Below are 22,604 nucleotides of genomic sequence, written 5' to 3'. Positions count from 1 at the left end.
TCTTGGCTCCATCCCTCCCCCTCCTGTCTTCTCCTATCACTTTGGATCTCCCCCTCCCCCTCCCACTTTCAAATCTCTTACTAACTCTTCCTTCAGTTAGTCCTGACGAAGGGTCTCGGCCTGAAACGTCAACTGCGCCTGTTCCTACAGATGCTGCCTGGCCTGCTGCGTTCACCAGCAACTTTGATGTGTATTTGTTTCTAAATAGCCTGACAGTCTGCATTGCGCCCGCCCTCCCCCACCCCCACGCGGCAGGCGGAGCCACACAGCTGGAATATAATGTGTCTTGTACCAGCGCTCTTGCCCAACACTGTGCGCTGTTCCTTAGTAGTGGTGTCGGTCACCACTATATCCCTGTAAATATGATTACTCAGCTGTTCGTTCTCCTCCTTTTTGTGAGTCCGGTCGTGGGTAATTCGTGGGTGCCTCGGCTCAAGCTGGACCTGAGCGGTGAGTGGACGGGGCCGTGGATTCGGTGTCCCGCGGGTGGGAGCCGGTTCTGGGTGTCGGTATCAGTTCACCAGTCTTGTCCGATCGGCTGTCCAGCCTGACCTGGTTGCGATGTAACCATGTCTCTTCTTCCATCTGCGTCTATTAACCTGTAGATTAACATTTAAACTCGATATTGCTCTATAGCCCTAAATATAAATTGTGTCTTTACCTGTATTTGCCATTCAGTATTTCTGTCCTATATTTTCAATATCTAATGATTTGAGACTCTCTTGATCAGTATCTGCGTCTTTTTTGGCTATTTTTTATTGTCACATGCATTGCGGTATTGCGAAAAACTTAAATTTGTACGCAATCCGCATAATTTCATCCCGTTTGGGTAGTATAAGGGGAAAAATAACAGAGCAAAATAAGAGAGGGCAGCTAGACGATAAGGTGATTAAGGCAAGTGAGGATTAAGGTCAAGAGCTCTCTTCAACTGGTGTGGACTCGGCGTTATTCCAACACTGAATATATATCGGAGCTTTACTGTACTCTGGGTACAAGGGAGTTCTTCTGAGCTCTATTAGGAGCACCAGCGTCTGCAGTATTCAGAACATCTTCATGGAGCGATGCCTCAAAAAGGCGGTGTCCATCATTAAGGACCCTATCTCCCTCTTCTCATTGCTACCATTAGGAAGGGGTACAGAAACCTGAGGGCACACACTCGACAATTCAAGTAGATTCTTCCCCTATATATGTAACTATTTTACATATAAGTACTATAATTCACAGTTTTTCTCTTATTATGTATTGCATTATAAGAGCATAAGACATAGGAGCAGAAATTGGCCATTCAGCCCATCGAGTCTGCTCTGACATTTCATCATGGCTGATCCCAGATCCCATTCAACCCCATACACCTGCCCTCTAAAAGGTTGCCCCTCAATTTTGAGGCTGTACCTTCTATTTCTGGATACCCCCACCAGAGGAAACATCTTCTCCACATCCACCTCATCTGGTCCTTTCAACATTTGGTAGTTTTCAGTGAGATTCCCCCCGCATTCTTCTAAACTTCATTGAGTACAGGCCCAAAGCTGCCAAACACTCCTCATATGTTAACCCTTTCATTCCGAGAATCATCCTCGTGAACCTCCTCTCGACTCTCTCCAATGACAATACATATTTTCTGAGATAAGGGGCCCAAAACTATTGATAATACTCCAAATGCAGCCTGACTAGTGTCTTATAAAGCTTCAGCATTATCTTCTTGTTTTTATATTCTATTCCCCTTGAAATAAATGCCAACATTCCATTTGTCTTCTACACCACAGACTCAACCTGTGAATTAACCTTCTGGGAGTCTTGCACGAGGACTCTTAAGTCTCTCTGCATCTCTGATGTTTGAACCTTTTCCCCTTTTAGATAATAGTCTGCACTATTGTTCCTTTTACCAAAATGCATTATCATACATTTCCCAACACTGTATTCCATCTGCCACTTTTTTGCCTATTCTTCCAATTTGTGTAAGTCCTGCTGCAATCGCATTGCTTCCTCAGCACTACCTACCCCTCCACCTATCTTTGTATCATCCACAATCTTTGCCACAAAGCCATCAATTCTACAATCTGAATCATTGACAAACAATGTGAAAAGTAGTGGTCCCATACTGATCCCTGAGGAACTCCACTAGTCACTGGCAGCTGACCAGAACAGACCCTCAATATTTCCACTTGGTGCCTCCTGTCTGTGAACTGTTCTTCCGTCCATGCCAGTATATTTCCTGTAACACCATAGGATTTTATCTTGTTAAGCAGCCTCATGTGAGGCACCTTTTCAAATGCGTTCTGTATATTGCATACATTTCTCTGACATTAAATGTACCTATTGAAAATCTAAGTAAATGACATCCACTGCCTCTCCTTTATCCAACCTGCTTGTTACTGTCTTGAAGAATTCTCAACAGTTTCGTCAGGCAAGATTTCCCATTACAGAAACTATGCTGACTTTTATTTATTTTATCATTAGTCTCCAAGTACCCCAAAACCTCATCCTTAATAATGGGCTCCAACACTTTCCCAACCACTGAAGTTAGGCTAACTTGCCTATAATTTCCTCTCTTTTGTCTTCCTCCCTTCTTAAAGAGTGGTATTATTTGCAATTTTCCATTCCTCCGGGACCATGCCAGAATCAACTGACTCTTAAAAGATCATCACCAATGATTCCATTATGTCTTCAGCAACCTTTTTCAGGACTCTGGGATGTAGTCCATCTGGTCCAGGTGACTTGCGCACCTTAAGACCTTTCAGTTTGCCTTGAATGTTTTCCTTTGTAATAGCAATGGCACTCATATTCCTCTCCCTAACATTCACGAACCTCAAGCGTGTGACTAGTGTCCTTCACAGTAAAGACTGAAGCAGAGTACTTATTGCATTCATCTGCCATTTCTTTGACCCCATCACTATCTCACCAGCATCATTTTCCAGTGGTCCAATATCAACTCCCACCTCCCTTTTATTATTTATATAAATGAAAAAATTAGTGTCCTGCCTTATATTATCGGCTATTGTGGCCCCACTCATCTTTTCTCTTCTTATAGCTTTTTTAGTTGCCTTTTTTGGATTTTAAAAGCTTCCTAATCATCCAACTTCCTACTCACTTTTCTACCTCATAAGCTCTTTCCTTGGCATTGTACCGCTGCTGAACGGTTCACAAATTTCATGACATATACCGGTTATATTAAACCTGATACTGATTATGAATACAGTACTGAGAGGATTGCAGTATTCTGCGAGATTTTACTGCTCCTGTTTTGGCCTATCTCAGTGTTTCTGTAGAGCTGTAACAAATGAAATAACATTGATTTCCACAATCATCTCTTGTTATAAACAAGGATACTATAGCCAAATTAAATAGCTTTGTTCTCTGTGTTCATTGTTTCTCTTCAGAGAAGATTTGTAATGTTGTGTGCTTCTGTTCCAGTTAACCTGTGATTATCTTCAGGTAATCTGATTAGAATGGACTTTACCATCTGGTGATCATTCAGGATAGATTAGACAGGCAGGTTACAAGCTGAGATGTGACAGTTTAGAGGATATGAGCTCAATTCACCTGTCTGGATCCTATTTAAGTGGAATGAGGAAATGTTATGGAGCTGGAATGTTGTTTGTGGATCTGCAACTGTCTGTCTGACCAGAACTGAGAGACACTGGAATTGCAGGTGAAATCACGCGATACTGAACCATTCTAATGGGCTGGCTGCCTGTCCTTTGCATCAAAAGGTCACCAGCATGGAACTGGAATGCTGAAAATAGCCCAGAACTGTGGATTATGTGTCCTTGCATCTACTGATTTCTGTTATCTGTATTGTAGCGATGCAAAACTCCTCAACTCCAATAAGTTCCATCTAGAACAAAAACATATCATTGTTGTAAGACAGCTGAATCACGGAAAGTCGAAGTCCAATTCAAGTTTCTTGTGGGTACATGTATGCACAGGGTGCAATAATAAAACTTGCTTTCAGCAGTGTCACAGGCACATGACATTGGGTAAGCAGTTTTCTCAAGAAAAAGGCAAATTAAACATAAATTATACAAGAAAAACACAATTAGAACAAAAGAGAAGCAGAGTGATCAGAGTGCAACGCGCTCACAGTGCTGGTGGAACGCAGAAGGTCAAGCAGCATCTATGGAGGGGAATCAATTGTTGTCGTTTCGGGCTGAGACCCTTCATCGGAACTCAAGTGGTCATAGTGTTGCTGTAGTGGTCGGGGTTGTGCAGGTTGGTTAATGAACTAAATACAGGAGATGAGGGGAAGTAGGTGTTTTTGAAACAGGTGGTGTGGGACTTCAGCTTCCGTAGCTCCTTTCCTTGACTGTATGAGAAGGTGGCCGGGATCTTTGATGATAGACGTCGCCTACCTGAGGCAGTGCCTCATGGTGGGGAGGGATATGCCCATGATGTATTGGGCTGAATCCACTACTTCCAGCATCTTCTTGGGTTCCTATGCATTCTAATTGCCATACTGCGCCATGATGGAACCATGAAGAAGCTGAGACGGTGGTGATCAATCCCCGCCAGGCTTCTGACATGTCGTGATATATCGCATTATAGTGTCACTTAAGCAGTTTGGCTTCAGCAGGGTTTCACAGAGGTGTACAGCCCTCAAGTTCCTTCTACCACTTGCAATGTCATACCTTTCTCCCTCCTCTTACCTTGACCTGCCAGTTCTTTGGCTCAAGTATTCCTCCCCAGCACCATCCCCTTGCAAGAAAACCAACTGTTTAAACACAAAATACTCTGCAGACTCTGGGGTCAAAGCAGCACTCACAACACGCTGGGGGAACTCAGCAGGTCGGGCAGCATCCATGGAAACGATCAGTCAACGTTTCAGTCAATGTTTAAACAATCTCTTTCACTTTGATTGGCTGCTTGTAAATCACTTACAGATTCATTTCTTTTTAATTTGTTGCTCTGCTTTTCCTTTCAGTTCCAATATTTATGCACTTGACATGCCAACAGCTACACCACTTTTCCTTCCAAACCCGCTGTCCCATGATTTAGTCTTGAAAAAAAATTCTCTCTCCACTTTCAAACCTGACTGACTCACTCCTCGACAGGTAATCTATCGGCACAGTAATAGTGGATTTTTCTTCCTTTCGTTAATGTAAACAGTATATGACGTGGACATGGTGCAATGCAAGATGAACCTATCTACCCGTGCACTTCTTGTTTTTACTTAATTATCATTGAATATCCAATCTCTACTTTTCTGTCCAGAATGGAGGAAAGAGGGATCTTGGGGCCCATGTTATAGATTCTTCTTAAGGACTGGAAAGGGGAAAGGGGTCAGGCTAAGAAGGTGGGCAGTGGGGAGGAAGAAGTACAAGGTGGCAGATGATAAGTGAAACTGGGAGATGGGGAGGGGTGAAGTAAAGAGCTGGGAAGTTGATTGGTGAGAGAGATAAAGGCCTGGAGAAGGGAAAATCTGATAGGAGAGGACAGAAGACCATAGAAGAAGGGGAAGAGGGGGGAGCATCAGAGGGAGGTGATGGGCAGGTAAGGAGATGAGGTGAGAGAGGGAAATGGGAGTGGTGGGGAGGGGGCAATTACTAGAAGTTTGAGATATTGATGTTCATGCCATCAGGTTGGCAGCTACCCAGATGGAATATAAGGTGCTCCTCCAACCCGAGTGTGGTCTCATTGTGGCAGCAGAGCTGGCCATGGACTGATATGTCAGAATGGGAATGGAAGTAGATTTGAAATAGGTAGCCACCAGGAGATCACACTTTTTGTGGTTGGTGGAGTGAAGGTGCCTCACAGAGCTGTTTTCCAATCTGCACTGGGTCTCACCAATATACAGGAGGCCACATCGGGAGCACCGGGTACAGTAGATGACCCCAAAAGATTCACAGGTGAGGTGTCGCCTCACCTGGAAAGACTGTTTGGGGCTCTAAATAGTAGTGAAGGAGGAGGTGTAGGGGTAGGTGTGGCCCTGTTCTGCTATTAAGGATAAATACCAGGAGGGAGATCAATGGGGAGGGATGACTGGACGAGGGTGTCACGTAGGGAGCATTCTCTGTAGAAAGTGGTGGGGAGGGTAAGATGTGCTTGGTGGTGGGATCCCGTTGGAGATGGCAGAGGTAACGGAGAATTATGTGCTGGATGCGGAGGCTAGTGGGGTGGCAGGTGAGGATAAGAGGAACCCTATCCTTGGCGAGAGGGTGGGGTGAGGGCAGATGTGCATGAAATAGAAGAGATGCGGATGAGGGCTACATCGAAGGGGAAACGGAAACCCCTTTCTTTGAAGAAGGAGGACATCTCAGTTGTTCTGGAATGAAAAGCCTCATTCTGAGAGGAGATGTGGCAGAGATGGAGGAACTGAGAGAAGGTGGTATCATTTTCCAAGTGACAGGGTGGGAGGTGGCATAGTCCAGTTAACTGTGAGAGTCAGGGGGATTATAGAGGATATTAGTAGATAGACTGTCTTCAGAGATGGAGACAGATTGATCAAGAAACGGGAGAGAGGTATCGGAAATTGACCAAGTAAATTTGATGGCAGGGTCCACCATGCATTTTGTGTGTGTGTTGCTCTGTACTAAATAAACTAGGCACCTTTATTAATGTAACTTAATGTGTTTAATAGAAACACAAAATTCAGTGCAATGTTGTCTTACCTTAATAATATCTGCTTATAACGTTCCTGTGGCCATCGGGAAAATAATTACCCTGACTACCGAGTTGGGCTGCATCAACATTTAGCTGTCCCAAGAGTCCTCTCTGCTTACAAAAAAATTGTGCTGTGCAGTTTTTGGGACTGGGATGAGATACGATTTGCCATCTTGATGTATTCATTCACTTATTTGTGACCTTTTTATTTTTAATCAAGCACCAAAGTGGGAGGGAAGATTTTTATAGCTGGTAATCAGGATTGCTGGGAGGTTAATGATTGAGCTAAATGATTAAGCTGTGTTATTAAAAGAGCAGTTGCGTCAATAAGAGTGTTGTGATGACGACAGTAAAGAATGGCCAATAGCGACATTTAAGATTTGTTTGAGAAAATTCTCAGGTGATGGATGGTGATTTTCTGCAGTGACATGATGAAGCAGATTCAAGAGAAAGGGGAGTTAGATTTACACTTGAAATACGAAGATTTAAAGGGTCACTGTAGATCTTTTATTCTTCATAATTTTTCCAAAATAATTGTGCATTGAAAATTGGGGTTTTCATGCAACAGAGTCCCGATTTCTCCTTTCTGAAATTTTAATGTCTTAAACTCAGTGTTTTACATTGCTTTCAAAAGGTCCATAAACATTGCCAACTCCATCCAGTAGGTTCCAGTACAGTGTTTTGTGTCTGAGTACAAGGCTTCAGTGTCTCAAGCTCAGCAGATCTCTCTTTCCATCACTGCAAGAGTTTGCCATGACAACTGTGATGGAAGGGGGGGGGGAACGTCGACTCAGACCATGAGAGGCCTGCGTCGGGCATTTTCATGCCTTACAAGGCGCAGATTAGAGTCTGTGTGGGGCGCCACTCCTTGCACAGACACTACAGCAATGTGTGATTAAGTGTCTTGCTCAAGGGCACAAACATGCTGCCACAGCTGAGGTTTGAACTAGCGACCTTGAGATCACTAGACGAACGCCTTAACCACTTGGCCACGTGCCCAACATGTGGAAGGGACATGCGTGCAACACAAGCAGTTACCATACTCTGATGTTGCTTTGTGGAAGGCTGTGGCAATGATGGGGGGAGTTTTGAAAGATGAAGGGAGTTACGACAAGCTGGTGAAGAAGATAGGCAAGAGGAGGCTTTTTTTTTTAAAAAAAAAGAGATTTCCCCTCATGATTCTCTTTACTGTTTGCAATTAAGTCTCTGTGAGCTGCAATACGATAATGGAGTCATACACTAAGTGGCCACTTTATTAGGTACCACCTCCTGAGTGCATGTTCTGGCCATCCACTTCAAGATCCAACGTGTTGTGTGTTCAGAGATGCTCTTCTGCACACCACTGTTGTAATGCATGGTTATTAGATTTACTATCACCTTCCTGTCAGCTTGAACCAGTCTGGCCATCCTTCTCTGATCTCTCTTATTAACAAGGTGTTTTCACCCACAGAACTACCACTCATTGGATTTATTTTTCCCCCACCATTCACTGTAAACTCTAGAGACTGTTATGGGTGAAAATCCCAGGAGTTCAGAAGTTTTTGAGAGACTCAAACCATCCCATCTGGCACCAACTACCTTCTACAGAGAAAGTCATTTAGATAACATCTCTTCTCCATTCTGATGTTTGGTTGGAACATCAATCAAACTTCTTGGGCATGTCTGCATGCATTAATGCATTGAGTTGTAGCTGCATGATTGGCTGATTACATGTTTGTATTAATGGCAGGTGTACCTAATAAAGTGAGTGTAGATCACGACAGCCCATAAAAAGGCCCTTCAACCCACCTACTCATGCTGGCTTGGTTTTCTCCCTAGTCTCATCTTGCATCTGGACCATAGCCCTGCATACTTCTGTCATCCATGCACCTATCTAAACTTCTCTTAAATGTTGCAATTGATATAATGTAACACTACGGTTAGCCCATGAATACATTCACATTGGAACAGTCTACAAAGCCAGCCTCTCACCAGGCTAATTTCCTTCTCTGGGAAAGAATAAGAAGTAGACATTGAGCCTAGCTTTGGTTGCCCTTCCATAACGTAGCAGTATTTGTTGCTCTATTCCTTTTCCGTCCAGCAAGAGATATGTTAGATGTAGATCAATCCCCTTTGATAAATTGCCTGCAGGTACTAGGAAGCTCGGAACTAGATGCAGTATTTTTTTTTTCTGTCTGGGTTTGGTCCATTTCTAACTGCATAGCATCATTTTCTTTAGTGCATTGTGCAGGAACTTCACAAATGTTCCAGGCGGTAATAAAGTGGTGTGCTGATACTCTTTCACATCAGCTCGTTGGTCATTCATGTTAACCGGTACATTAAAATGAGTGAATGATCTTGTGACCTGCACTCCCCTCCAGTGTGGGATAGATTGCTGACACTCCCCTCCAGTGTGGGATAGATTGCTGACACTCCCCTCCAGTGTGGGATAGATTGCTGACACTCCCCTCCAGTGTGGGATAGATTGCTGACACTCCCCTCCAGTGTGGGATAGATTGCTGACACTCCCCTCCAGTGTGGGATAGATTACTGACACTCCCCTCCAGTGTGGGATAGATTGCTGACACTCCCCTCCAGTGTGGGATAGATTGCTGACACTCCCCTCCAGTGTGGGATAGATTGCTGAGTGTTTGTAAGCACAAGCAAATCACATGCAAGTGCATGTCAGCCTTTCTCGCAAGGGCATGGACTTCAAGTGTAAAGAGGTGACATTACATTTGGAGTTCTTCATGTAGTTATTTAAGAGGCGATGGGAGATGATCATGGAAAGTTGATCAGCTACTTTTCCGAAAGATTGAACAGTTTGATCCCAAACTCATTCTGTTTTAAGGGTAAACGGGGTGGCCACTTTATTAGGTATACCTGGGCACTAGCTCGTTAATGCAAATATTTGATCAGCCAATCATGTGGCAGCAACTCAGTGCATTAAAGCATGCGGACATGGTCAAGAGATTCAGTTGTTGTTCAGAGCAAACATCGAAGTGTGGAAGAAATGATATCTAATTGATTTTGACCGTAGAAAGATGTTTGTTAGGGTCCGGGTGCTTTGCATATCTCAGAAACTGCTGATCTCCTGTGCTTTTCACAAACAACAGTCTCTATAGTTTAAAGAGAATGGTGCAAAACAACAAACAATCCAGTGAATGACAGATTTGTGTGCAAAAATACCTTGTTAATGAAACAGGTCAGGGGAGAGTAAAGAGACTATTTCAAGCTGACAAGAAGGAGCCAGTAACTCAAATAATCACGTATTGCAGCAGTGGTGTTCAGAAAAGCATCTCTGAATGCACAACACGTTGAATCTTGAAGTGAATGGGATACAGCAGCAGAAAACTACAAACTTGCACTTTATTTGTTTCACGAGTGTATGTGAAACTGTTGAAACTAAGAAGGCTGTGAGGCTTTTGACAGGAGGAATGCTGCCAGGATGTTTTCCCTTCAGAACTATGTGGCATTGTGGCAGCATGTGTGAAGGTGGGGAGGAATTTCTTCTCTTAGAGGATTGCCTATCTCTGGAATACTCTATCCCAGAGACCTATGACAAGTGAAGACTTGCATTCATGGGTTGGAAAAGCAGGGCAAAATGGATAATGGGTGCTTTGCTACAGTGTATTCCCTTGCACAGAGAGAGGCGTGCTATATACACTAATGAAGCAAACTCTACATATGGAACCCAAAGAGTCCTTGACAGCAGATGTGGAACATATGTACTTTGAGGGGGCATGCATGTTGGAAGCTGAGGTAGACTGGTTTTTGCATTGCGCGGGAGGCAAGGTTTATGGACAGCAGGTGGGAATGTGGAGTTAAGGCTGGATTCATATCAGCTATGATCTTATTGAACAGCAGAGCAAGCTTAAGGACTTGTAGGACTACTGCTGTTTTCTTTTGTCAAAGTCAAGTGCATTGTCATTTGCACAGTACTGTACTTGTCACTGTGGAGTGGAGAGCGAGTTTGTAAATCTGGCCGGAGCAAAGGATGTTGGGAATGGTGTGGGTGGAGCACCTCGGGAGGGCTGTGGGACAGGTGGCAGAGAAGGAGTGCCCAGGGCAGGGGATGGGGAGGGAGTAGCATGGGCACAGATACGCCCAGCCCTGAGACACCAGACAAGGTCATTTGATTCCAAGCAATCGGTTTATTGATCATTACAGAATATCCCTCTGGTGCTTTCCACTCCCTCCCTTCTCTCTTCCCCTCTCCCTACTCTGTCCGCAATAGAAACCCATATCGGAATCAGGTATGTCATCATTATGTAATGAAATGTTTTTTTTTATGTGGTAGCAGTATAGTGCAATACATAAAATTACTACAGAACTCCACAAAAGTCTTAGGCACCCTAGCTATATACCGTATATGTGCCTAAGACTTTTGCACAGTATTGTATGTGTTATATAAAAAATCACTTGCAGCAGCATCAAATAAGCAGCATTCACAGGAAAAACTTAAATTATACACAAGTATTACAAGAAATAACACAATTGAAACAAATAAAAGTATATCTTAGTGAAAAGTAAACATATGTCACGAAACTGTGATGATTAGAGTTGTGTCGGTTGGTTCAAGAGCTGAATGATTCAAGCCAGTCTTGAACTTAGTGATGTGGGACTTCAGAGTTCTGTACCTCCTGCTGATTGGTAGCTGCGAGAAGGTAACACAATGAATACAATTCATTTGATTGGTGGAAGTGCATCAAAATGAACTTGAGGATTGTGAATGTTGCATGGTATGCCACGCTCCAAATAAAACTTTGTTCCATACATCCAAAATTACTCAGGATGCTTGGAACCTAAAATAAAATATCATGTACTCAAAATACCCTGCTAGTCAGTCAGCATCTATGGAGAGGAGAGCTGAGTCAGTCAGTGTTTCAGGGTGCTGATGTTTTATCAGAACTTCTGCACCTGATTGTTTTGTGGAAGTACTCTGTTCAGGGGTTCTCAGTAGATAGTAACATGGCCTGCAACACTGATTTACTTTCAGTATGACAGTGTGATGTGATTCTCATGGAGGAGTTACATTGCTGTCCTAAATGCCAGTGGTGTAACAGGCAGTAACTGACTAACTATCTGATTCTCTGGAGCTGGGATGTTTCCAGTGACAATATCATGAAAAATGGAGTTGTCTTAGCAAATCCAATTCTTGGTTTGTAAGTACTGTGATTGATGTTTCTTTCAAATGTTGCTTTGTTGTTCCTATGCCAGTTGAAAATATTTTAAAGTATTAACATCTTGCTCCTCTGTATCCCTACAGCTGAAATTAAAGACCGGGCTGTGCTTAGGCAAGCTGAAAAGTTTCCCACCACTCTCCGCGAGGGAAGCACTGTTTACATTGGTGGAAATGGAGTCCTTCATCGGATAAACTTTGATGTCTCTCCCACACCAGAAACGGTAGGGTAGAATCAATTGCTCCTGGATTTGTTGATGCTCTGAGATACCAAGAACTGGTCTCATTATTCATTGATGCCCATAGTAGGAGACTGCCACACTCTGCACTCCAGTTTTGAAGTGTGGTATTACATCTGTTTTGTCAGCGTTGTTTTATGATCCATCGTTCTTCCACATTTCTGGGGTCGGATAGCATGCCCAAGAATCTGATTTTATTGGAGGGAGTTAAATAATGGATATTAATGGCAGGGATTTATCTTGGATTTTCACAGATGTCGAATTAGCAAAATAGTAACCAATGTGCATTCCCACTGATTCAGCAGGGAAATATTCTTTAAGGTTTGCACAGAACTTGCGTATTTTTGTTTTTGTTTTGTTTAGCTGAATATAAAGGCAATATCATTTGTCAGCAGGGTAACGGGTCCTCCTGGCTCACTGAGCCCTCACCACCCAATTACACCCATGTGACCGATGGGTGTACTAGCTTCCTCTTTGGAAGTGGGAGGAAGCCGGGCACCCAGAGGAAACCCACGTGGTAACAGGGAGAACATACAAGCTCTTTACAGACAGCGGTGGGAATTGAACCCGGGTCATTGGTGCTGAAATATTTTTACGCTGACTGCCACGCTACCCTGCCACCTCCATGGTATCTCTGAGGAAATTCTCAAAGGTGTGTGTGATGTGAGTAAGGCCACATTAAGAAAGCACGTTTCTGTAAGCATAACGAGCATAAAACATAACAACCAGATTTAAGAAGAGGCCCTTCAGCTCATCAGACCTGCCTTGCCATTCAGTAAGACCATGGCTGACCTTTTATCTCAGCAGCACTTTCCTGCACTATCTCTGTACCACTTGATTCCCTTAAGGATCTATCAGTCTCACTCTTGAATATATTCAGAGTTCACAGCCTCCATAGGTCAAGAATCTCAAAGGTTCAGGATCTTCTGGGTGAAGAATTTCTTCTTGGTATTCCACCATCCTATGTTGGATCGGTGACCCCTGGTTCAAAGTTCAAAGGAAATATATTATTTGAACTTGTGTATGTTAACATATACTTGAGATTCATTTTTTTGCAAGAATTTACAGGAAAATACAATAGAATTTTGTGGAAAACTAAACAAAAACTGACAGGCACCAGCCAGGAGAAATGTCATCCCCTTGTCTACCCCGGGTAAATCCCATTGGAATTCTGTACATTTCAATGAAACCACCTCTCGTTCTTCTTAACTCGGAAGATTGAAGGGCCATCTCATTCTGCTTTGTTTCTCCTGTCATAACAAAGCCCCCAGCCCACCCGCAGCCCAGCAGTCAATCCAATGAACTCTTGCCACACTACTATAACAAGCAAGTGCACCCTCTCTTAGGTGGTGAGAATAGACCTGTCCTCGATATTCCAAGAATGGTCTGCCAGGCTCCTGGGTAATTGGGAGTGTTTACAGAAAGAATTGCATCGGAAGAATGAAGCAAAACATATTATCCATCTATTCTGTCCTGTTAGAAATGAGAAGGAGTGTAACCTGTGTCCCACTTTTGTGTTCAATGCTGATGTTCAAAGACAAATTTACTGTCAACACGATGATGGAACCGAATGTCAGGATATCCAAATGGTGAAGAACCAGTTTGTCATGTCTTGTAACTCTGAAACTTAAAACTAACAGAAAGAAAAACACAGGGAGCTTTCAGAGTGCATGTCTTTGTTTCATTTTCGCTTTAAGCAAGGCGTGCCGATATGGTGGCATGATAATGTATGCAATTCACGTACTTTTACATATAACCCATAATGAATTATTTAAAGAACAAAGGATACTTCATTAACAGTTTTATTCAGATATTACTAAAATATTAACTACACGACACGGGCGACCCCCAAATCTTTCTAAATGCTGGGTTTTTGTAGGGAGTGTGAGTATTAACCCTGAGGGGTTTGTCAGGACTACAACAGAGGTGAAGGAACAACAGTCTACTGGAGGAACTGCATGTCAAACAGCATCTGTAAGAGGAAGGAAATTGTCAGTGTTTTGGGCTGAGATCAGCCTGTTGAGTTCTTGCAGCAGATTGCTTGTAGGACTGGATTCTGCTGTCTGCATTCCTTGTATCTTCAGGTTAAGATACAAATGGGCAAAAGACAGGTTCAGGTTTGACATTGGAAACCACCCAGATGCTGAAGAGTGACCCAGGGCTTGCAACAGTTATTTTTGTGTGTATGAAATTTCAGAGGCAGTTGGGTTCTGGAGGCTGTCAGGTATTCTGATGAGAATGTGTACAGAGGTCTTGTGTTTTGAACGTCAGGAAAGACAGCACCAGAAGCCGCTTCAGTTCTGCATCTTACTGTCAAGTGACACTATAAACTTCAGAATCAGCTGTTGATGAGGCAAAGAAAACACTGCCTTCTCCCCATATCCCTTCATGCCCTGACCAGTCAAGAATCTAGCAACCTGTGCCTTAAATATACATAAAAACTTGGCCTTCACAGCTGCCTGTGGCAATGAATTCCACAGATTCACTGCACTCTGGCGAAAGAAATTCCTCTTCATCTCTGCTCTATTTTGAGGCTGTGTCTTCTGGTCTTAGACTCTCCCACCATAGGAAACATTCTCTCCACACTCTATCAAGGCCTTTCACCATTCAACAGGATTCAATTAGGTCACCCTCATTCTTATAAAATCCAGTGAATACAGGCCCAGAACCATCAAACGCTTTTCATATGACAAACTGTTTAATCCTGGAATCATTTTCGTGAATCTCCTTTGAACCTTCTCCAGTTTCAACACGTCCTTTCTAACATAAGGAGCCCAAAGCTGCACACAATACCGCAGATGAGGCCACATCTTTTTAGAATACAAACGCAAGGATGTAATGTTGAGACTTTATAAGGCAATTTCCCCCTCTCTCCCCCCCTCTCTCCCCCCCTCTCTCCCCCCTCTCTCCCCCTCTCTCCCCCTCTCTCCCCCTCTCTCCCCCCTCTCTCCCCCTCTCTCCCCCCCTCTCCCCCCTCTCTCCCCCTCTCCCCCCTCTCCCCCCCCCCTCTCCCCCCTCCCCCCTCTCCCCCTCTCTCTCCCCCTCTCTCCCCCCCCCCCCCTCTCTCCCCCCCCTCTCTCTCCCCCTCCCTCTCTTCTCTCCCCACTCCTTTACCCTTCCTAAAGTCCATAATCAGCTCTTTGATCTTGCTGACATTGCTCAAGGTTATTGCAGTGACACCACTCAACTATATAGTCTATCTCACTCCTGTACGCCCTTTCATCTGAAATTATACCAACGATGGTTGTAGCATCTGCAAATTTATAGATGGCATTTCAGCTATTCCTAGCCACACAGTCATGGGTGTAGAGAGAGTAGAGCAGTGGGCGAAGCACTCATTCCTGTGGTGTGCCAGTGTTGAAATCAGAAGGTGGAGATGTTATTTCCAATCCGCACAGATTGCAGTACTGGCATTTGTTTCAGAGACGTGGTGTAGACAACTAAATTATCTCCTGAAATAAATGGGCGACTGGTATTGTAAACTGTTTCCATTGTAGGGTGTGACAATTGGGTGTTCTATCCTGTGGGATTTGGTAGTTAACTTTAGTGGTCTTTCAACTCACCCAACGCCCAAGCAGCTGTACCCAGACTGAAACAAAATTTAAAAAAAAATGAAAAGATCATCATAAATTATTCCATTGTGTCAATAAACTAAAATAGCATACTGTTGATCTGGGAAAATAATTCTTCCTTCTTCATGCAGTTTTATAAATAGTTCAATTCAATTGACTGTAAGCTAGTTTCAATGTAAGACTTGTTTTGATGCATAAAGGAGTGTGGTCTAAGTTCTGCTGCTGGTGTTTAAGGCAGCAATGAAGGTCCTCATCTCTGTTCTTGGCCACTCAGATGTAGAAGGATTCCGACATCTGCAGTCTCCTGTATCTCCAATCTGGAGAAACATCATTCCTAGATCTATCCTGGACAAGTCCTGTAATAATTTTGTACATTTCAGTAAGATCACTGGCATTGTTCTGAACTTGAGTGCACAGGCCTGGTTTATTTGTCCTGTGACAACACCACCCCCCAACAACTCTGATGGATTAATAACCACTGACATAATCTCTCTACTGCATGCATATCCTTCTATGGGTAGGGAGACCAGACACCTACATGGTATTTCGTATTGCAGCTCAGTATCAAAACTCAAAGTGTTCTTTGTAATAAACCCCCCACCCACCCACCCACCCACCCCCCACCCCCCACCCACTGTAAGTGAGGCAGAAAAGAGGAGTTTTCTGCCTTTTCCAAACTCCAAGTCTGGAGATTGTTTCACTGGAGAGCTTGAGAAAAGATACATTACTGCTTCAAAGAACAAAGACCTAGGAAGCTGAGTGGAGAATGGATGCTGAAAATGAGGATTGCACAAACGGGCTCAGATGGATTTTAGTAAATTGAACTTTTGTCAGCTTTCAGAGAGATTTAATGTAGTGCAGGATGAATTAAAGGAAACCTTTATAATTGTATGAGATTATTCTGAATCATCTAAACCTTCCACTTAGTCACTTTAAGTTTCATTTAGGCAGTCTCAAAGTATTGCTTGTTTGGTTGGTTTACAGCATTAGTGCTTTTGGAAGTTTTATTTTCATGAAAGATTGCATTTATCTGATGTGAACAAGATTTGGAACAATATAGTTCAGGAAAAGGCACTTAAATCTATGGGTATTATGTGTTTAGGGTGTTGGGAGATGGTCTTTAAATTGTGTTGACATTTTTCCTCCAAATTAAAGATGCTGCATGACATGGTAACCAACAGACAATAAAAATCATTGGATTTATTATTAAAACTGTAGAACTCCTATATTATGACAACACTTAGACCAAAACCCTGTTCGTTCTATTTCTGGTAAGTAGCAATACCCTTATGTTAAGTAGAATAAATAGCTTAACCAAAACACCAGATCCAGTTTAATATAATCTGTTTACATTCTAAGCTTCTGCTACTTTTTTCCTATTGGCGTTTCTATAACTATTATTCAATATTCTCACCATGACCTGGCCATTGGCCAAGTACTAACTTATTGGTATTGCTGGTAATGTCCACATATGTCATGGAGAATTGCGAATGCAGCCCACCCAGTCCATCACACAAAATCGCCTCCTCTTCTCAGAATCTATCTACATTTTAGGAAAAACAGCCCGCATAACTATGGACCTTCATCATCCTCTCAAAAGGGATAGAGCCTATAACCAGAGATATGGAGTTGAGAAGTTTGACCAAGCATATAAGGAAAGGAATGAGTATGTTTTTCTGTGAGTTTTTATAAACTGGAATGCATAGCCAGATGAAATGATGGAGGCAGGTCCAAATGCTTTTTGACTACTTTCTATAATAGAATGGTGCTTGCTGTCTCATGTCTCTGGAGTGGAGAGAAAAACAGCAGAATATATCCAATAAAGGTATTTCCATACAAGTAACCAATAATGGCATGGAAGGAAGAGGAAAATTTTCAAAAGAAATTGTCATGATTGACTTATCATAACGTTGGTTTTCTTTGCCCTGCATCCATCTCCGCTATCCATATGGTTCTAATTCCTTATAGGAGAAAGTTAGTCCAGCCCACCAAGTTGATGCAGGTTCACAGAGCTACCTTATTTCTCACAAAGTGTTCCTGTGACTTATTTTCTCATGACATTTTTATCAAAGCCACCCAGATCCATGGGGCAATAACAGCCAACCACAAGTCATTTGGATGTGGTGGAAACCCATGTGATCATAGGGAGAACAGGAGAACGTACAAAACCTTCATGTAGACAACACCAGACTCAGGACTGAACCTGAGTTTCTGAAACTGTGCAGCAGCAACTCGAACAGCAGTATCACTGTGCAACCCAGTTGGTGTGATAAAACTGGTGGTTCACAACACTGTGGTTTGGCAGAGTGAGGTCCTGATACTGTTTGTGCCTTTTACTGCAAGATGCTTTGATATTCCCCCGGCATCTTCTGGTTTAAGATGGCACTGCCGATGCCCTGCGACTACTTAATGGCAGCAGAAAACAAAACAAAGAAAACTATTAATAGCGAGCAACGCTGACAGTGGAGGCGCGAGCGGAGGCAGAGGCACAGGAAAGGCATGGCCGAGGTAAGCAGAGGCAAGGTCAAAGCAGAATCGTGATGACCCAGTATCTGATTCATTTAAACGTTGGGCCGAATTGGAAAGGTGGAGTACAGGCCAAATCGTAGTGGTGGCAAGGTTCGGGGTTCAGGTCTCAAGAGTGGTCTGAGAGTGAGGAACGACCCGATGTTAGGAAAAATTAAGCGCTGGGCCAGATTGAAAAGGTCAGGGTGTTGGGACCAGAGGCAAGGCGAGGGCTGGTTCTGCTGGGTTTTGCTCACTGTTTCCACGACGTTTACTCAGCTGTACGATGAACTGAGGCTGTCGCCTTCTCCTGCTGTGCTGATGCCTGGCTTCGAGTCCTTCATAAAACTTCAGTTCTGAATGCTATTTGCTGGCTTTTATTGTTTGCATGATTTGTTTTTTCTCTCTCTTTCTCTGTGCATTGTTCTTTTTTTTTCAGTTGATTCTTTTGAGGTTTCTTTGTGCCTGCCTGTAAGGAGACAAATCTCGAGGTTGTATAATGTAAACATACTTCAAAACCAATGTTCTTCGCACTTTGAACTTTGATAAATCTGTAAAATTTTGCACTCGAGTGGTAAAAGGGTAGGAGTGGCGCTCTCATAAACACTTGAGATTCTGCAGATGCTGGAAATCCAGAACAAGAAGACACACAAAATGCTGGAGGAACTCAGCATGTCAGGCAGCATCAGTAGAGGGGAATAAACAATCACTGTTAAGGGCCAAGACCCTTCATCGGGACCTGAAACATCGGCTGGTTTATTCCTCTCTATAGATTCTGCCCGACCTGTTCAGTTCCTCTAGCATTTTGTGTGTGGTGCTCTGTCTATTAAGGGAGTAAAATGAGCTCCATCACCAGTTATATTGATGGGAATTGTCTGGCAGTGGTCATGAACCTGTCTCTTCACCTTACAGATCAACGTGCCCGGTGAATCCAAAGAATGTCAAGCGAACAATGCGGTGAGTTGTGCTCTGGAATCGTTTTCAGTCTGTTCAGTCTGCAGGGAAGCATTTTACCAGCACGTCTCAATGATGATGCAGACTCAGCTTTCAAAGAGAGTCAGCAGTTTTACAATGTTGTTGAACTGTAACGTAGTTCCTGAAAGTTCCTCCCCTGGTGACACTGTTTTGCCAAGGCAGTTAGTGATTGGCTTTTATAATTATAACTCTGGATTTGGGATCCAAATTTGTCAAGTTACATGAGCATTGACCTGCCAAGGTCCTCCAGTATTGTTTGCTCTGTAGACTTTGAAGTTGGTAGAGGACATTTTCTTTGTGTGGAACTGTAGCCTTGTGTGTCTCCAGAGCTTTGTCAGTGCCCATACACTCTACAACATTAGACTTCCAACTCACTGGTTTGGGAAGGATACTGCATCTCCAGCAACCTTCTCTAACTCTCAGGGGGGTGGTTTCTCCATTTCTTTCTTCTCACCCTGAGGACTTTGAGGCTTGATGGGCAAGGAGAAGATGTTAGCATTCTACAGAGGGAGTTACACAGTCCTCAAGCCTCAGCCACTCTCTTGGAATTGGCTTTGGTCATGGTGCTACAATGCCTTTTCATGTGTCAGAATCACATTGTGAACAATGTCTCTTCCACTGGGTATCAGGAACCTGGTTTCTTTGACTGAGTGACTGTTTAAAACATTGAATCCCTTTGTTTTCCAGGAACACTGTGGGAATTATATCATGATTTTACAGAAGTTCAATGAAACTCATCTCTTTCTGTGTGGAACCAATTGGATGAACCCAAGCTGTTGGCTGCTTGTAAGTAACCGTGAACAAAATTTTTTATGTATGCATTTGAATTGTGCCCTTTACTGTAAAGGCTTGGGGAGCAATTTTAACTTTGGTGGTGTGTGCAGTGGCCGATATTGGATCACCTGTCAGCAGGGTCTCGCTAAGCCTTTACAGAGTAAATGGTGAACTCATTTCACTTCTGGTTTGGACCCAGGATTTACTGCACTGGGCTTTCTCTGGTCTCTGGTGGTCAGAGTGGTCGGTAGAAGGCCCCCCAAATATAGTTCATTGTGCACAGTCTCCCGGAGTCAGAGTGAAGCTGCTGAGTGACAAACTCTCTGGAGTAGAGAATTCCGGAGATTCACCATCCTCTGTGAGGAAAAAGTTTCCACACACCTCAGGTTAAAGTCATCACCCCCTACCCTGTAATCATTGCACCTCTTTCAGGTCTCTCTCTTTAGTGAAAACATTCTCTCCTCTGGAGCCACAGTGAACCTCCCTAGTGAAAAAATGCACATCCCGTGAAACTTTGTCACAATGTTAGTGTGCGGAAAGTTGTGTTCATTCTCCAGCAGAGAAAGTTGGACAAATCTGTTTACGTGGTCTCTCAAATGCTTGGTAACCCAAAGAAGAAGCCGAACTGTAAGAAGGACCATTTCAACTGTCACTGGCTGTAGTGACCGCGCTGTCTCTAATCAAACTGGCGATAAACAAGGATCTTGGTGAAGGGTTTCGGCCCGAAATGTCGGCTGTACTTTTTCCCTAAGATGCTTCCTGGCCTGCTGAGCTCCTCCAGCATTTTGTGTGTGTTGCTCGGATTACCAGCTTCTGCAGATGCTGGCTATCCAAAGCAACGCGCACACGCGCACACACACGCGTGCGGCGCATGGCCAAGTGGTTAGGGCGTTGGACTAGCGATCTGAAGGTCGTGGGTTCGAGCCTCGGCCGAGGCAGCGTGTGTGTCCTTGAGCAAGGTACTTAACCACATAATGCTCCAGTCTACCCAGCTGAGAATGGGCACTGGCAAAAATGCTGGGGGTTAACCTTGCACTAGACTGGTGTCCTATCTGTCTATCAGTACTCTCAGTCGCTTCACACCATGGAAACCGGCATGAGCACTGGCCTGATGGGCCACAAAGCTCGTGACAGACTTTAATCTTAAACGCGCGCACACACACACACACACACACACACACACACACACACACACACACACACACACCCACCACCAGGTGTGTCACCATGAACAGTCGACGTTTTGGGTCAAGACCCTTCGAGTGAAGTGTGTTTTGGAGAGGAGAAAGCCCAGTGCAGTAAATCCTGGATCCAAACCAGAAGTGAAATGAGTTCACCATTTACTCTGTAAAGGTTTAGTGGGACCCTGCAGCATTAATTTCACAGAATCACAAAGGTTGCACCATAGAAGGAAGCCATTCAGCTCTTTGAGTTCATGACTGATGTATCATGTCAGGAATATTCTATTCCCCCTTTATTGTGTATCCATTGCAAGAGAGTAAAATGTAAAAATTTTCTTTTTCAGTTTAACAATGAATTCAAGCCAATTATGAACGGACATAACTATGTCCTGGGATCAGGAGTCTGCCCAAAAACTCCACAACAAGGCTTCACTTCGCTGGTTGTCGGTAGGTCCTCTTGCAGTTTCAATTCACATTGCATTGGAGAACCAGGGCTAGTTCACTCAGTCTGTTTGTGTGTGCATTTTCTACCTCTTTGCAGAGCAGCGACTCTATTCCACGGCATCTGATGGAGACAGAAATATCCTTATTAGCTACAGGAAGGGTGACCAACCCTCACGGTTAAAGTCTGCTGAGGACTGGATGAGAGGTAAGTGTGACATTCCATTCCCTTGCCCCTCCTGCATTGTTCTCTTCCCTACAAACTCCTCACTGTGTGCCTTTCAGTATTTCCTTTTCGGATCTATCGTTCCCCTTTCAACTCTCCTCTCAGAAACCAGCATGATTGTTTCTACGAGTGTCACTGGTTCTGGCCTAGGGAATAGGTCTGAAACTTATTTGTCACGGAGCCCAAGGTCCAAAGCATAGCCACCCCCTCCCTCCCTGTCATACTACAGGCTGAGGTCAGGTCTCTCAGCATGAACTGGAAAGCAAAGTTTGTGTCTCTCAGCTGCACACCAGATAATTCACTTACTCCCAAGTTGCAGAAACGATTGTCATGGTGACATAATTATGCAGCTTTAGTCTCTACCTTTATTTCCTTATTTTGAGCTCCCAGCTGTTGATTATCTGAAGGCCTCTTCCTGCCCCCCCCACACAGACACATTACAGGATAGAGAACTGAATCAGCATCACTCCCATTTTATCAGGAAATAACCACGAAGATCAGCGCTGACCCCGGGCTTTCATCTTGGGATGTCTCACGGAAACCTGACGTGATCTTGGCTCCTGGTATTGTGCAGTGGTTCCTGATGGCTGCCTCTGAGAGCTGCCAGTTTCCTCGCACGCCCAGGAGGGACACAGTGCTCATTTATGTACCTCCTACAGGAGCTGGATAGCACTGAATAAAAGAGGGGACGGGGGGGGGGGCGGTCTTCTTTAGTTACTAAAGCAGATCTCTGTGTGGGGCCAAGGGAAAAGGGATCCTTCCCAAATCGGGGAGGGGGGTCATCAAGATCACACCCGCACCCGCACTGCCCGTCCAACTGCCACCTGCACCTTCTTGGGGCATCTTCAGGCCAGAGAGACACAAGTGCACCAACTCTCTGCAATTGGGTGATGGGAACTCAGATAAGCTTGAATACTTCTCTTGAGCTTACAC

The 22,604-nt window shown here is 43.9% G+C and overlaps 1 protein-coding gene across 1 annotated transcript in view; it reads left to right on the top strand.

The window, feature by feature from the left end:
- Positions 1 to 270: 270 nt before the first annotated feature.
- The window catches only part of LOC134358533 (semaphorin-7A-like), a 43,357-nt gene continuing 21,023 nt past the window's right edge, over positions 271 to 22,604 (top strand). The window contains exons 1-6 of the mRNA XM_063070861.1: positions 271 to 450; positions 11,846 to 11,982; positions 18,987 to 19,031; positions 19,737 to 19,835; positions 21,349 to 21,451; positions 21,546 to 21,653. Coding sequence (XP_062926931.1) covers positions 363 to 450; positions 11,846 to 11,982; positions 18,987 to 19,031; positions 19,737 to 19,835; positions 21,349 to 21,451; positions 21,546 to 21,653 — 580 coding nt within the window. The 5' untranslated portion in view covers positions 271 to 362. The remainder of the gene's footprint in view (positions 451 to 11,845; positions 11,983 to 18,986; positions 19,032 to 19,736; positions 19,836 to 21,348; positions 21,452 to 21,545; positions 21,654 to 22,604) is intronic.

Source organism: Mobula hypostoma, chromosome 18 (assembly GCF_963921235.1).
Source record: "Mobula hypostoma chromosome 18, sMobHyp1.1, whole genome shotgun sequence".
Lineage (NCBI taxonomy): Eukaryota > Metazoa > Chordata > Chondrichthyes > Myliobatiformes > Myliobatidae > Mobula > Mobula hypostoma.
Note: the sequence above shows the minus strand (reverse complement) of the source record. Positions and strands in the feature narration are given on the sequence as shown.